Source organism: Nannospalax galili, unplaced genomic scaffold (assembly GCF_000622305.1).
Source record: "Nannospalax galili isolate Female #2095 unplaced genomic scaffold, S.galili_v1.0 scaffold548, whole genome shotgun sequence".
In the NCBI taxonomy this organism is placed as follows: domain Eukaryota; kingdom Metazoa; phylum Chordata; class Mammalia; order Rodentia; family Spalacidae; genus Nannospalax; species Nannospalax galili.
This window is the reverse complement of record NW_008358999.1, coordinates 229,778-242,889: the sequence shown is the minus strand read 5'-3', so window position 1 is coordinate 242,889 and position 13,112 is coordinate 229,778. Positions and strand designations below refer to the sequence as shown.

The window sequence follows — 13,112 nt, the reverse complement described above, 5'->3', positions numbered from 1 at the left end:
CTCAGTGCTCTTTCCACGGAGCAGTTCAAGTCCACTGTTGTATGTTCAGTGTGCTCTAGGAAGAAGGACTTGGGCCTGAGCTGGACAGAGGGGACTTAGGTTTGGCCTGCAACAGACTGCTGCCCCACTGTCACCTTCATCTTAATGGGGGTGGGCACCGGTAACCACTGCACAAACAGAATGCATAAGCTCCTGGCACAGGAGGCCAGGGCCTCTGTCTCCGAATCACCATGCAAATGGTGGCCCAGGTCTTGGTTGTAACAGTCCTGCCTCACAGCTGGAGCCCCCTGCCCGCTCACCCCTGCAGCCCTGCCTCCATCTTTGGCCAGGGCCAAGCTGGAGCTGGATTGTTGTGTCTGCGGCTTCAGTTCTGGCTTTGGGCCCAGCAGCCCCTGGGGCCTGGGAGGAGGCCAGGAACAAAGCTGGGTGGGAGCCAGAGTGGGGGCCCCCTCTTCCCCACAGGCCAGACAGGGCCAGGAGGAGCTCAGAGTAGGAAAGAGGGAGGAGGCTGCAGTGACACCCAGGACCCACCAAGTCTGAACTCATGTGGGTTGCAGGACCCTTTTGTCCTGTCCTTTTTCTACTCTTTAAGCCCCTTCACTGTCTGACTCTTGAGCAGGGATTGAAGGAAACCCATTCCCTGAGGCCCTAGAGCAGCACCCCTCCCCTTGGCAGTGGTGTTCTCACCAGGCTCAGCTTGCATTTCATATGCAGCTTCCAGCTGTTCTGGAAGGCACTTCTGTAGAGCGAGGAGGGTCTCGCAATGTGTGTTCTACAGCCTAGCACCTGGGCTGTGCTACCTAAGGACCAGGCCTGCTCTGCAGACTTGAAGCAGAGCCAGAGTGAGAATGATTGTCCTGATTCATGGAACCCATTAGATTCAACCCAAACCAGACAATTGCCTGGGATCCTTACATCTGCTCAGCCTGTAACAAATGGGGAAACTGAGGCCCCAGCAGTCACAAGCTCATCCCAGGTCACAAAGTGGGAGGCTGCCTTCCCACTTTGTCTTCAGAGTTCAGTGGAGTGTGGGGAGGGTGTGCACTGGGGCTGAACCTCCCCACCTGCAGGAGAAGATCAGCAAGATGAAGGCCACCGAGGTGAAGCTGGAGAGTGACAAGCGGCGGCTAAAGGAGGTGCTGGATGCCTCCGAGAGCCGCTCCATCAAGCTGGAGCTACAGCGGCGTGCTCTGGAGGGCGAGCTACAGCGCAGCCGCCTGGGCCTCAGTGACCGTGAGGCCCACGCCCAGGCCCTCCAGGATCGGGTGGATTCCCTGCAGAGACAGGTGGGGCCCCTCCCAGTCCCAGCCTTGACACCTACATGCCCTATGCCTGGCCTTGCAGGGCATTGTGCAGCTCCCAACCCTGCAAGGCAGTCTTCATCATCCATGTTTCATAGATGGACAGGTAGAGGCCCAGAGGTCTGATCGCCTTGCCCATCACAGCCATTCTGTTAGGGCTCTGGACAGGGGTAGTTAACCAGCGGTGGGGTGCGCCAGGCTGTGGGAGTGCATGGGGACAGGGAGTACGGATGAGGCTCAGAGAGGTGGGAAGAGCATGGGTGGGTGGTCCTGGTGGAGGTTACACAGAAAGGAAGCCCTGACTATCCTGTTGTCCTCCTACCAGGTGGCAGACAGTGAGGTAAAGGCGGGGACCTTGCAGCTAACAGTGGAACGGCTAACTGGGGTGCTGACCAAGGTAGAGGAGAGTGAGGGGGTCCTGCGAAGCAAGGTGCAGAACCTGACAGATGCCCTGGCCCAGAGCAACACCAGCCTCTCCAGCACCCAGGACAAGAATCTGCACCTGCAGAAGGCCTTGACTGCCTGTGAACATGACCGCCAAGTGCTCCAGGTCTGGGGGTCCTAGCATCTGGCTGGGGAGGATCCAGTGAGAGTGAGCAAGTAAGACGGGATTTGGAAGGACCTGGGAGAGAGTTAGCCAGCGGGGCTGTCAGGAATTCTAAGGAACCGATGAGAGCAGGCCTTAAGGTAGGAACGGGCCAGTGAACAACAGCCAATTATGACACCTGGGCAGGAGTGCTGCCCAAAGAGAAGGAACCTTCTAGTAGGAACCCAGGCTTGGTTGTGTGAATGGCTGTCATCATAAACAAAAGTCAGAGGACATGACTGGCCACAGGCTGGTCAGTGCTTCACCTTCTGGGTGGTAGGATGTGAACCTACCTAGGAGTTCATAGAGGGCAGCTTTTGGCTCACAAACTGGCCAGGCAAACTGGCCTGGTACCATCAGCCCCTGTCCCCAGGAACGGCTGGACGCTGCCCGGCAGGCGTTATCTGAAGCTCGGAGGCAGAGCAGCTCCCTAGGTGAGCAGGTGCAGACGTTGCGGGGAGAGCTGGCTGACCTGGAGCTGCAGCGGGGTGAGGCTGAGGGCCAGCTACAGCAGTTGCAGCAGGTGAGGCCTGGAGGGCCTCTGTCTATAGGGGCACCCTGTGTGGCCCTTGGCATGGGATAGGAGCCCTCCACCCATCTCAACCTCATCCCAAAACTTGGCCCAGCCTCCTGGGAAGATCCATGGTTCATCCAGCCAGTATTCCCAGTATACAGACAGAGAAACTGAGGCTCAAAGAGAACAGTTTAGCCTCAAGTGACAGTTTTCTCATGTGGACCTCATAGTTGCCTGCCACGAGTGGGCACAGTGGGCCAGCGTTACTGTCCTCATGTTCAGATGGTCACTTGAGGTGCAGAGGGATGAGAGACTGTTGGCCTGTGCTGCAGGTGCTGCGACAGCGGCAGGAAGGCGAGGCCACGGCTCTGCGCACAGTCCAGAAGCTGCAGGAGGAGCGGCGGCTGCTGCAGGAGCGCCTGGGTAGCCTGCAGCGCTCCCTGGCTCAGCTGGAAGCTGAGAAGCGTGAGGTGGAACGCTCGGCCCTGCGACTGGGCAAGGACCGTGTGGCCCTCAGGAGGACGCTGGACAAGGTGACCTGCTCTGACTGGGCCTCCCTTGGTTCCCCTGTCCCTTCTGTGCCACCGCTACTGGTGTCAGAGCACCCTGGGGGGAGGTGGATTCGGGGCTGTAGTCCTGTCTGAGCTGCTGTGAGTCCCTTCCCCTCCAATGCTCCTACCCAGGTGGAGCGGGAGAAGCTTCGCAGCCACGAGGACACGCTGCGGTTGAATGCCGAGAAGGGCCGCCTGGACCGCACACTCTCTGGCGCTGAATTGGAGCTGGCTGAGGCTCAGCGGCAGATCCAGCAGTTGGAGGTCTGGCCCCTGCCACCTGGTTCCTGGTGCCATTTCCACTGTGAGCCCAAGTGGTCCCCGGGGTTCCCAGAGCTCAGAACCCCAAGGAGGGTGTCCTCACTGGGCTGTGGAGCAGGGGTTCTCCCATGGTGGAGAAAGACAACACTGAGGCCTGTTAGCATGCAAGCCTGGGATTCCTGTGTGCTGTGGACATGTGGGGTGAGGGTGAGTGAGTGTCCCTGGGAGCTTGCTCAGATGAACAGCATGACCTTCATGTAGCGTGTGACCTTGTGTCTGTGTAGATGTTTTCCTATAGATGCGAGGCTCATGTGCTTTTGCATCCACTGTAAACACAGGTAAGTGCTTGTGTTGTTCCTGAGTATATGGGCCAGCCACTGTGTTTAAGTGTCGTGAGTGGAGGTCACTAGGGACCCTGAACCCAGATTCCCAGGCTCACTGTCAGGGCCAGTGAGGTGAAGGACAGGCCTGTGCCGCTGTGTACACTGGGTTAGAACCCTCAGTAGCAGTCCCTGTCTGTAGGCCCAGGTGGTAGCCCTGGAGCAGAACCACAGTGCAGCCCGGCCGGAGGCAGACGAGCAACAACTAGAGATGCAGCAGGAAGTGGAGCGCCTGCACAGTGCCCAGGTGCAGACAGAATGCACCCTGGAGGCTCGGGAGCGGGCCCACCACCAGCGGGTACTAGGGCTGGGGGAACAGGTACAGGAGCCTTCCTTGGGGAACCATGGAGCCAGGGAGGAGGTGTAGGGCCAGACTTCATGTGACTTCTGTAACTTGAAAAGGGCCAGGTGGATCAATGCTGGTACCAGCCATGGCTGGACCAGGGGCTGGAGTGCTGCAACTGGATCTCAGCCCTGCAGGCCTCACTCTGCTCCAGGCCATCAGACCCCATCTTGTGTGGGATAGCTTTCTCAGCAGCTCCAGCTGCAGGCTCTCCCAGCAACCTGGGGAGAGAGGGAGCTTTTTCCCAGGATCACTGGTGAGAGCTCCAGGAATGGCTCTCATTGACCAGTGAGGTCACATATGCCCCTTCCTGGTTGTGTCTGGAGCAGGTGAGTCTGCAGGGCTCAGCTGCTCTGATAGGCCCAGCCTGGTCACACAAACACTCCTACAATGGACTAGAGTCAGGTGTACTCAAATGATGAGGGTGGTAAGAACACCAAAGTAGTCAGACAGCTGGCCCTGCCATAAGGAGTAAAGTGTGAGGGGAGACCACAGGGCCCTGAGGCACCAGCCTCTTTCTGTAGCAGGTGGCATGCCATTCCTTCATCAGCTCCCTCCTCTCTGGGCTGCCTTGCCCTCTTCAGGTGTCCACGCCGAAGGGACAGTTGCAGCAAGAGCTCCGCAGGACCTCGGCACCCTTCTCCCCCGCCTCTGGCACCTCAGAGAAATGAGTCCCCTGAATTCAGCATCCTGAGCACAGCCATTGAAGCAGGAGAGGGAGGCTCTTTGCAGCACAGACTGCTCAGGGTCTGGCATCAGGATGGGATGAGGGATGGGGCAGAGCTGAAGGATGGATTCCAGCTCTGGGCTCCACCCACAGTGGCTTCACATTGCACCCCTCCCCTCAAACCTCTCCAGGCCACTCTCCTGGGAAGAGCCACCCAATTGCACAATGTTCTCCTGAGTGGCTGAGCCAGGGGTCAGGAGAGCCATTGTCTCTGGCCAGCACCCAAGTGGAGCTCCTAGGAAGAGGCCCAGGTCCAGCCTATTAAGGAGCTCTCTGCCTTAGTTCACTGTTGTCAGGAAGCTCCTCAGCGAGCTTAGAGCCCTTGTATTTTTGTACCTTTTTATCATGTGAACTGTGGATGGCTGTTGTGCTCTTTGTAACATGATGTTTTCTAGAATGGTCTGCACCATTTCTGTACCAATAGCATGCTTCTTCCACCTGGGAGGACCAGGGAAAGAGATGGGTGGGACCCTCTTGGAGTTGCTGGGGGCACCAGAGGCAGGGGCTTACATTGGTTGAGTTTAGCCACCTCACGGGGTGTGATAGGGCCCTCTCCATTCAGCACAGGATAGGATCTGCCTCTGCAGTGCCAGGGCTCATAGATACCTGGGTAACAAAGCAGGCCTGGGAATGGGCATGGGGTCTTGCCCTGGCTCTGCAGAGTGATGCTGGGCAGAGCTGCTTCATGTGGCAGAGCCTCTGTGTGAAGTGGGAACTGGCTTCCTGGTGTGGTGACAGAAAGGCTCACACAGGGTGCTGTGTCTCCAAGACCACCCATTCCCCTTTGCCAGAGTCCCACAGCCAGGCCATGCCCATGTCCCTGTGGGTGGTCACTTAATGCTGTTTGTCATTTAGGGATAGTCACTGGAGCTACTACATAGGCCTGTCAGGAGGGCTCATCAGAACTGTGAAGAGTGCTGCCCAAGACCCTGTGCTCCCTCAGAGGAGTCAAAATGGCTTGCTTGCTTCTGCCCTCATGGTACCAGCATCCTTTCTGGAAAGCCCCTGGTCTCAGGTCTACCTACCTTGACCTGCCTCATCTCTGCCTTCACCCAGCCACATATACTTCCCTGATGCTTCGTCACATCCCTCTGATGACCGACTCTGGCCCTCATCAGACAGCACCAACTATGACAGAACCTTCTATTTTCCACACTACCCCACACCATGCACATGAAGAGATGTGTTCTAGGAGGGTATAGATTCCAAGGCTCCTTCCTCTGGGTGGGTCCAGATGAAGCTGGGGGCTGGAGGAGGCAGAGCTGGGACACAGAAGCAGAGCCACCAGCCACCCTAACATGCCCTTCCTGCTAAGGGGCTGGTGAGCCTTTTGTTAACAGTTCAGTGTTGGAAGTACTCAGTTGTCACCTCTGTGCCTGGACCCAAAAGTGACTCTGGATCTTCTGTAAAAACTTTAATTTTGTATAAAACAAAGGTGGTCCATGCCTGGGGGCTGTAGGAAATCCAAGCAGACCAGCTAGGGGGAGGGACACAGCCTACCTGAGGGGACTGAAGGGGGACTGTCCTCAGAAGCACTGAGAAGGCACATTGGGTGGCCCCAAACCTCACAAAGAGGACTCAGATGAACCCCATCCAGGGGGCAGAAACTGGGCAGTCAGGAGCCCTACTGCTCAGGGGTGACCACAGGCTTGGGAGGGACCCAAGGCAGCTTTGGCCATGCCCCCCGCCCACTGGACTGTTCAGGATGAAAGGGAGGGCCAGGATTGGAGGAAGCACCAGGTCAGGCAGGGCCTGAGGCAGATCCGAGCAGAGTCCAGGGCCCGGATCCCACTCCAGCTCCACCCTAGCAGCCCCCGCAGCTCCGGGCGCAGGAAGCAGCCACAGATTGGCACAGGCCACTGACAGCCATCACACCACATTTGGAGAACCTGTCCCGGCACAGGTCAGCTGTCGGGGAAAGGCCAGGTCACGGTGGGAAGGGTGTTGGAACCCATGACCCCATACTAGTGAAAATATGGGAAGGGAGCTTAGGGCATCCTGCAGTGGGCCTGGCATGCACTCCCTACTGAATGTAACAGGCCAGAGCATGACTGGGTAACAAAATGGTGGGGGTGGCTGCTGTGCAGGGGTATGGAAGTTACCCTACCTCGGAGGAGCTCCTCATGAGCACAGACTGTGCGGACACAGATCTCCTTGTTGACAACATACACCCGGCGGAGGCTGGGGGGACGAGCCAGTGATGCGCTCAGCCCCACCCTCACCCACCCCCACTGGGAGAGCCCAGGCTGAACCTGGCCACCTGGGAATCCAGGCCTAGGCTCACCCTCAGAGTTGAATTCCACTTTGGGATTCACTGCCTGTCTCCTGCCTTGGTTGCCGGGAGCCATCCCTCACACCCCTCCCTCATCATGTGCTCACCTGTAGAAGCAGACCTCATTGAGACACTGTTTGCAGGGCTTGTGGATGGAGTAGAGGCGGGTGCAGGGGTACTGTTCCTCACGGCAGTCTGGGGGACAGTCCGGATCAGACTAGAGGCTCAGAGCTGACGTGGCAGGCTCACAAGGTCTGAGTCCCCCTGTACCCACAGGCCCTGCCCAAATACCCACACACACCCAGTACCTAGGTATACTGCTGGGCCTTCCAGGACTGCCCACCAGACAAATGTAAATTCACAAGAAGCATAAATCCAAACACGTATGTTCAAACAGATTCATGCCCACCCCACTTGGTCACTGACATTCACACTCACAACTCTGTAGCCCACTCAGTGTACACAACGCCAGGTTCTCTCAGGCTTTTGACTGGGTGGCTAGCCTGGGCTCCCTCGCCCTTCACCTGGCCCCAGGCACCACACCTCTGGCTTGCAGGAAGTGCCAGTGCAGCCCTGGTCCCTCCTAGGCTCTGGTCAGCCCTTTGGGGTGTGTGGGTAGGTGAAGATGGAGGGCCAGGGGGGTAGGATATCTCAGCTGCCCAGAGGCTTGTCTGACAGCTCCCTCTTCCCCAGCACTGGAGTACACTGCTTAACCTCACTGCAGATCTGACCACATGGCCCCCCCTTTCTTGAGCCCTGCCTGCTTTCTCCAGCTGTGTGCGTGTGTGTGGCGGGGGGGTTCTCACCAAGAGGCCCAGGCTCTGTGGGCTCCGTCTCCATGTTCCCTGGAGCAGGCAATTCTGGTTTCAAGATAGACAGGCAGGGGTCACTGGGAAGGGTCTATTCAAGGCAAGGGGCACCACTCAGCCCTGGCCCAGATCCCCCTTCCGGGCTGTATTAGGAGCTGGAGTGAGGGAAGCAGCCCTTGGGCCTACCTGGGGTTGGGGCTGGAATGACCTCCTGTGGGACTCGCTGCTGGGACTGGAACTGGAACTGCTCCTCAGGGGGCCGGGGACTCACCTCTACGTGAGGGGGTAGGTGACATGACATGCTCCTTCCTTCCCCTAGGGCCCCCACCACAGCCCCTTCCATCTACCCCAGCTTTTTACCTTGGTAATCATAGTAGTCTTGACTGTCTGAAAACGAAAAGGCCATGGAATGGATGGAGTCAGGCTAGCCCCTGGCCCCACAGGGCAAAGAGGTCACAAAGAAGCCAGAAACCCGCCCCTGGGGTTCCTACTGACCCACCCCACTGGGTCCCTGGCTAAGCCATGCACACACATGGGGAGGCAGGCCTTGACATAGCAGTGGCTGAGGAGCATTGGGAGAGGCTCATCTCTTACCAATCTGATCGCCGTACTGGGTGTACTGGACATGGTCTGGGAATGGGGGCAGAGGATCCAGGTCATATTGGCCTTGGGCTAGCAGACCTGCTGAGGGGAGGCAGCCACATGTGGACATCCCACAGGGAAGGACAAACAGGGTAGTGGTGGTCATGAGCCCAGGACCATACAGCCTGACTCTGATTCCAGGATCCCAACTCTTTCCTGGTCCTGTGCCACCTCCGTGACCCTGCCCTGTGCTGTTCCTCTGTCCTAGGCTGCCTCATGGCTACTCCTGGGACTCCACAGACTCCTGCCTGCCTTAGGGCCTTTGCACTTGACTCTCCCCAGGCCTTCTCGTCTCTAACGTTTCAGTTCTGCGACGCCATCCTTGGCCCACCTGCTCTTCTGTTTATTTCCATCATAGCACTCAGCACAACCTGAAATCTTTCAAATCTGCCTGTCTGGTATTTGCCTTTCTCCCCTAGTCTCGCAGCAGCATGGTAAGGACTGGGTTTGTACACTGGGTTTGTTCGTGGCTAGTGCCTGGCCCACAGTAGGATGTCAACACATACCTCGCTGAATGACTGGGTAAGTGACTCATAAGCCTGGTAGAGCTTTTTTGGTCCTCACTGATAACTCCTTATTTGATGGATAAGGACCCATCAAAGGTCAAGACTGCAGAGTAGTGGAGTTCCCCCCACCCCCCAATAGGTCTACAGCTCAGGTTCCTGGACTCCCTGCCTTCAGCCTCCAGAGTGTGGTCCAGGCATGAGGCAGAACCTGGGAGATGGGCAGCAGAATTCTGTCCATGAGGCTCATAAATGGGGAGCCCCCCCCGAGCTGTTGCTTACCAGGCAGGAACAGCAGGAAGACACAGGCAGCTCTCATGGCCACAGAGTGAGGAGGCTGTGGTGGTGCTGAAGACAGCTAGGGAGGAGAGGAGAGAGGACAGGAGAGCTGTGTGCTAGCCTGCCAGCCCAGGATGGCAGAACTCATTCCTGTTCCTGAGCTCAGCCTGGCCAAGGGGCACCAAGAACAGATTCAGGCACCTAGAGACAGGGCTTGGGGCGGGGACCTAGGAAGAGGAGGGGTTAGGCCTCCAACAAGGTGGGTACCAGAGCTGATTTTTTTTTTTTTTTTTGGAGACATGGTCTTCCTATAGTTCCAACTGTCCTGGAACTCACTGTGTAGATCAGGCTGGCCTTGAACTCATAGAGATCTGCCTGCCTCTGCTCCCAAGTGCTAGGATTAAAGGCATGCACCACTATGCCTGGCATCAGGGCTGATTTCTTTCTTTTTTCTGTCTTTTTGAGACAGGGTCTTCTTAGAGCCCCAGCTGGCCTGGAACTCACTGTGTAGATCAGGCTGGCCTTGAACTCATAGAGATCTGCCTGCCTCTGCCTCCCAAGTGCTGGGATTAAAGGTGTGCGCCACCACGCCCTGCACAGGGCTGATTTTTTTCTTTTTTTTTTTTTGAGACAGTCCTCCTATAGCTCCAGCTAGCCTGAAACTTGTTATTGTAGCCCAGGCTGGCCTCAATCTCACAGAGATCCCCCAGCCTCTGCCTCCCAGGTGCTGGGATTAAAGTGTGCCATCATGCCTGGTGATTTTTTTTTTTTTTTTTTGGAGACAATGCCTCATGAAGACCAGGCTTGTCTTAACCTGAGGATGACCTTGACAAATGGACAGGATCATATACACACACACACACACTTCTTAAGGGAATATTTAAAAAATTTTTAAATTTTATTATTTTTATTTTATGTGTATGTGTGTATTGCCTGCATGTAGGTTAAGTGCACCCATGTCCTGCAATGCCCTTAGAGGTCAGAAGAGGCTGTGGGATCCCTTGGGACTGGAGTTACTGACAGTTGTTAGCTGCCATGTGGGTGCTGGGATTCAAACCTGGGCCTTCTGTAAGAACAACTAGTGTTCTTAACCGCTGAGCCATCTCTCCAGCCCCTTAAGGGAACTTTTTTTTTTTTTTCTTTTGGTCTTTTTGAGACAGGGTCTCCCTGTAGCCCCAGCTGTCCTGGAACTCACTATGTAGACCAGGCTGGCCTTGAACTCAGAAATCTGCCTGCCTCTGCCTCCCGAGTGCTGGGATTATAGGTGTGCGCCACCATGCCCGGCTGGGAACATTTTTTAAAAAATATTTTATTAATTTTATGTGTATGGATGTATTGCCTGCATGTATGTGAGTGCACCTGTGTCATGCAGTGCTGTGGAGGTCAGAAGAGGGCTTCAGATTCCCCTGGAACTGGAGTTAAGGATGGTTCGTAGCTGCCATGTGGGTGCTGGGAATTGAACCCAGGTCCTCTGCAAGAGCAGTCAGTACTCTTAACCGCTGAGCCATCTCTCCAGCCCCAAGGGAACATTTTTATAGCCCCCAACCCCACCTTGTTTTGGCACAGCACTCTTACCCTCTGGCCCAGCACTTCCTGAGTAATGTACTGTGTGAATCCCAGTGACCCCAGGCACATCCTTGGAGCGCCAGCCCTAGCCAACACCACAGCCACCAGCTCAGCAACATTTGCCAGGCCCACCACCTGTTCCCAATTAGCCCCTGGACCCTGAGCATACCACTCAGCAGGAAACCACATGCACACAGGCCCCAGGGGCCCCCAAAGCAGCCAGGGCCGGGCAAGTCTCCCAGATCCAAGAAGACTCCTTTCCTGCCAGGCCCCAGGCTTCCCAAGACTTGGCTGTCTTCATCGCAGCCTCACGAGAGACTGAGGCTTGTTTGTCTGCAGCAGGAAGCACTTAGGAAGGAGCTGGAGGAGCTGAGGGCACCTCTGGCCCCCAGCACGAGAGCTGGGGATGCGGTGGTGTCACCCAGCCCAAGGGTGCAGACACTGGATGACAAGAATGTAGTTTTGGGTAAGGGAACCGGTCCACAGCTTGCCCTGGGTTCCTAATATTCAGGAACTCCTGGGTGAGTCCAGTCTTCACTGCTGGCTACAGAGTGGATTTGAAGGTCCTCATGTACAGTCCCAGTCAGCAGAGGGGGACCCCAAAATGCAGCCCAGAGCTTCTCCTTCTGCCCCACCATAGGAAGTTCTTTCACACAGCTAACTGGAACCCCAACTCTGCTGTAGGTATCCCCTGAAATCTAGGGAGAGGGCAAAGGCAGAAACAGGGCATCTATTCCAAATCCCCAGCTCAGAGCCTTCTCTCTGATGCCTTGCCCATCTCAGACAGTCACCATCCCAGGTGTCCTGGGATGCCATTTCATGTCCTTTTCCAAAGCAGCTCAATCTTCAGAGTGGCCCCTTAGTATCTGACTCCAGGCTCCCCACATTCCCATTCCAAAAACTTTGGGCAGTCTCATAGTAGGAAGGGCACCAACCTTATACCAGGCTGGCGGCTGGCACCATGGGAGGAGTCCCTGAGTTGGTGCCGGAGGAAGCCTCCTGTGCCCTGAGTCTTCTGCCCTGGTACCCAGGCCCAGGGGGTGGGGGGGAAGGGGGATGGGGTGCACTGGCTAGCAGTGGGCATTAAGAAACTAATGGATGGCTCCCAGGGGACATCAGCAAGCACTTGGGTTGGGGAGGTGTTAGAAAAGCTGTCCAGATGGCTGGTCCACACCCTCCTCTGGTCCCATTCCTAACCTCAGCTTCCCCCAGCTCCGAGCCCTGGCTCCTCAGAGGTCCTGGGGGGCGGGGACCAAGGGCTTCCAGGCTGGCTCAGAGCAAGCGAGGCCTCTGGAGGGCCCTCCAGATGCAGCAGCCCCGCTGCACAGCTGGGAACAATCAGCCTCGGAAACTTGCAGGGGCGCTTGCTGGCTTTTCACCAAGGGGTCTCTCTTTGTCTCTGCGTCCGCCGTTCCTTGCCCCCGCCCTCCACAGTCCAACTTCGGGGAGGACAAAAGCCGCCCTGTCCCCCCCAGCACCCCCACTTCTTGCAATCCCTAAGTTCCCGCTCCCTACATTTCCCACCTCACGTCCCCCCAGCGACCCCCAACTTGCCAGGTGCCCCCCCCAGCATCCGCTCCGCAGGCCCCCGGGACCAGGGTCCCCGCAGCATCCCCCTCCCAGGAGCCCGTGCGGAGCGCGACGGCCCCCGACGCCCCTACTCGTGCCTACCCGTCGGGGTCGCTGCGCTGTTCTCCGAGTGCCGCTCCCAGTGTCCGCCAAGCCCCGCCGCCGCCGAGCCCCCCTGCGGGCCCCCAACGGGCCAGCGCCCGCCTCCAGCCCGGAGCTGCTGGGTCCTAAAGCTAGTGCGTCGCCACGCCGCGCCCTCGGGGCTCCCACCCCTCCCAAGCACAGGGTTTGCTACTCCGGTTTCGGTTTTTTTTTTTTTTTTTTTTTTTTGTTTTTTTTTAAAAAAAAAAAAAAAATCATACTAAACAGCCTTTTTCCAAAATGCTTGGACCAGAAGTACAAAAGTATTCAGTGTTTCTGATCTTTTATTTCAGGGGTTCTGGGGTATTTGCATATACATAATGATACCCGGATTAAAGGCGTGCGCCACCACGCCCAGCTCGGTTTGTTTTTTTGAGACAGGGTCTTGCTATATAGCCCTGGCTAGCTTGGAACTCACTCGCTAAATAGACCAGCCTGGCCTTGAACTCAGATTCACCTGCCACGTAGCCCTGGCTAGCTTGAGCTTGGAACTCGCTCGCTAAGTAGACCAGGCTGGCCTTGAAGTCAGAGTCAGGGGCGATTAAAGGTGAGCGTCACCACACACACCCCTTTGGTTTCCTATACTAATCAACCAGCTTGCCCTTCCCCTTCCCCTTCCCCTTCCCCTTCCTTCCTCCCTCCCCCCCTCCCCCTGTTCCTTCTAGCTC

At 56.7% G+C, this 13,112-nt stretch overlaps 2 protein-coding genes across 5 annotated transcripts in view; one reads left to right on the top strand and one right to left on the bottom strand.

The window, feature by feature from the left end:
* Crocc (ciliary rootlet coiled-coil, rootletin) overlaps window positions 1-5,060 on the top strand; it is a 44,630-nt gene extending 39,570 nt beyond the window's left edge. For 2 of the 3 annotated variants that reach the window (XM_029558411.1, XM_029558410.1), the window contains 5 exons: window positions 1,071-1,286; window positions 1,627-1,851; window positions 2,261-2,410; window positions 2,734-2,934; window positions 3,085-3,875. In XM_029558411.1, the coding sequence (XP_029414271.1) occupies window positions 1,071-1,286; window positions 1,627-1,851; window positions 2,261-2,410; window positions 2,734-2,934; window positions 3,085-3,474 (1,182 nt within the window). In that variant the 3' untranslated portion in view covers window positions 3,475-3,875. Of the gene's footprint in view, window positions 1-1,070; window positions 1,287-1,626; window positions 1,852-2,260; window positions 2,411-2,733; window positions 2,935-3,084; window positions 3,892-4,520 lie in introns of those variants that run through there. The other variant, XM_008822639.3, reaches the window with a different exon arrangement.
* A 1,002-nt stretch (window positions 5,061-6,062) lies between these two features.
* On the bottom strand, window positions 6,063-12,519 carry Mfap2 (microfibril associated protein 2). Of its 2 annotated transcripts, none has more exons than XM_017795482.2 (9): window positions 12,406-12,519; window positions 9,172-9,247; window positions 8,339-8,428; window positions 8,105-8,131; window positions 7,931-8,017; window positions 7,742-7,795; window positions 7,043-7,130; window positions 6,771-6,844; window positions 6,063-6,571 (listed from the first exon to the last, which is right to left on the bottom strand). In XM_017795482.2, the coding sequence occupies exons 2-9, from the start codon at window positions 9,206-9,208 to the stop codon at window positions 6,468-6,470; spliced, it is 561 nt and encodes a 186-aa protein (XP_017650971.1). In that variant the 5' UTR covers window positions 9,209-9,247; window positions 12,406-12,519; the 3' UTR covers window positions 6,063-6,467. The 2 variants fall into 2 exon arrangements, with proteins under 2 accessions (XP_017650971.1, XP_008820860.1); XM_008822638.3 differs by having other exon boundaries at window positions 8,339-8,425.
* Between the last annotated feature and the right edge of the window lie 593 nt (window positions 12,520-13,112).

Coding starts and splice junctions, on each gene's coding strand:
- Mfap2 (XM_017795482.2), bottom strand. CDS start 9,208: ATGAGAGCTGCCTGTGTCTTCCTGCTGTTCCTGCCTG. Junction 8,018..8,104: donor AGACTACTATGATTACCAAG/GTAAAAAGCTGG, acceptor CCCCTCACGTAG/AGGTGAGTCCCCGGCCCCCT. Junction 6,572..6,770: donor TCATGAGGAGCTCCTCCGAG/GTAGGGTAACTT, acceptor TTTCCCCGACAG/CTGACCTGTGCCGGGACAGG.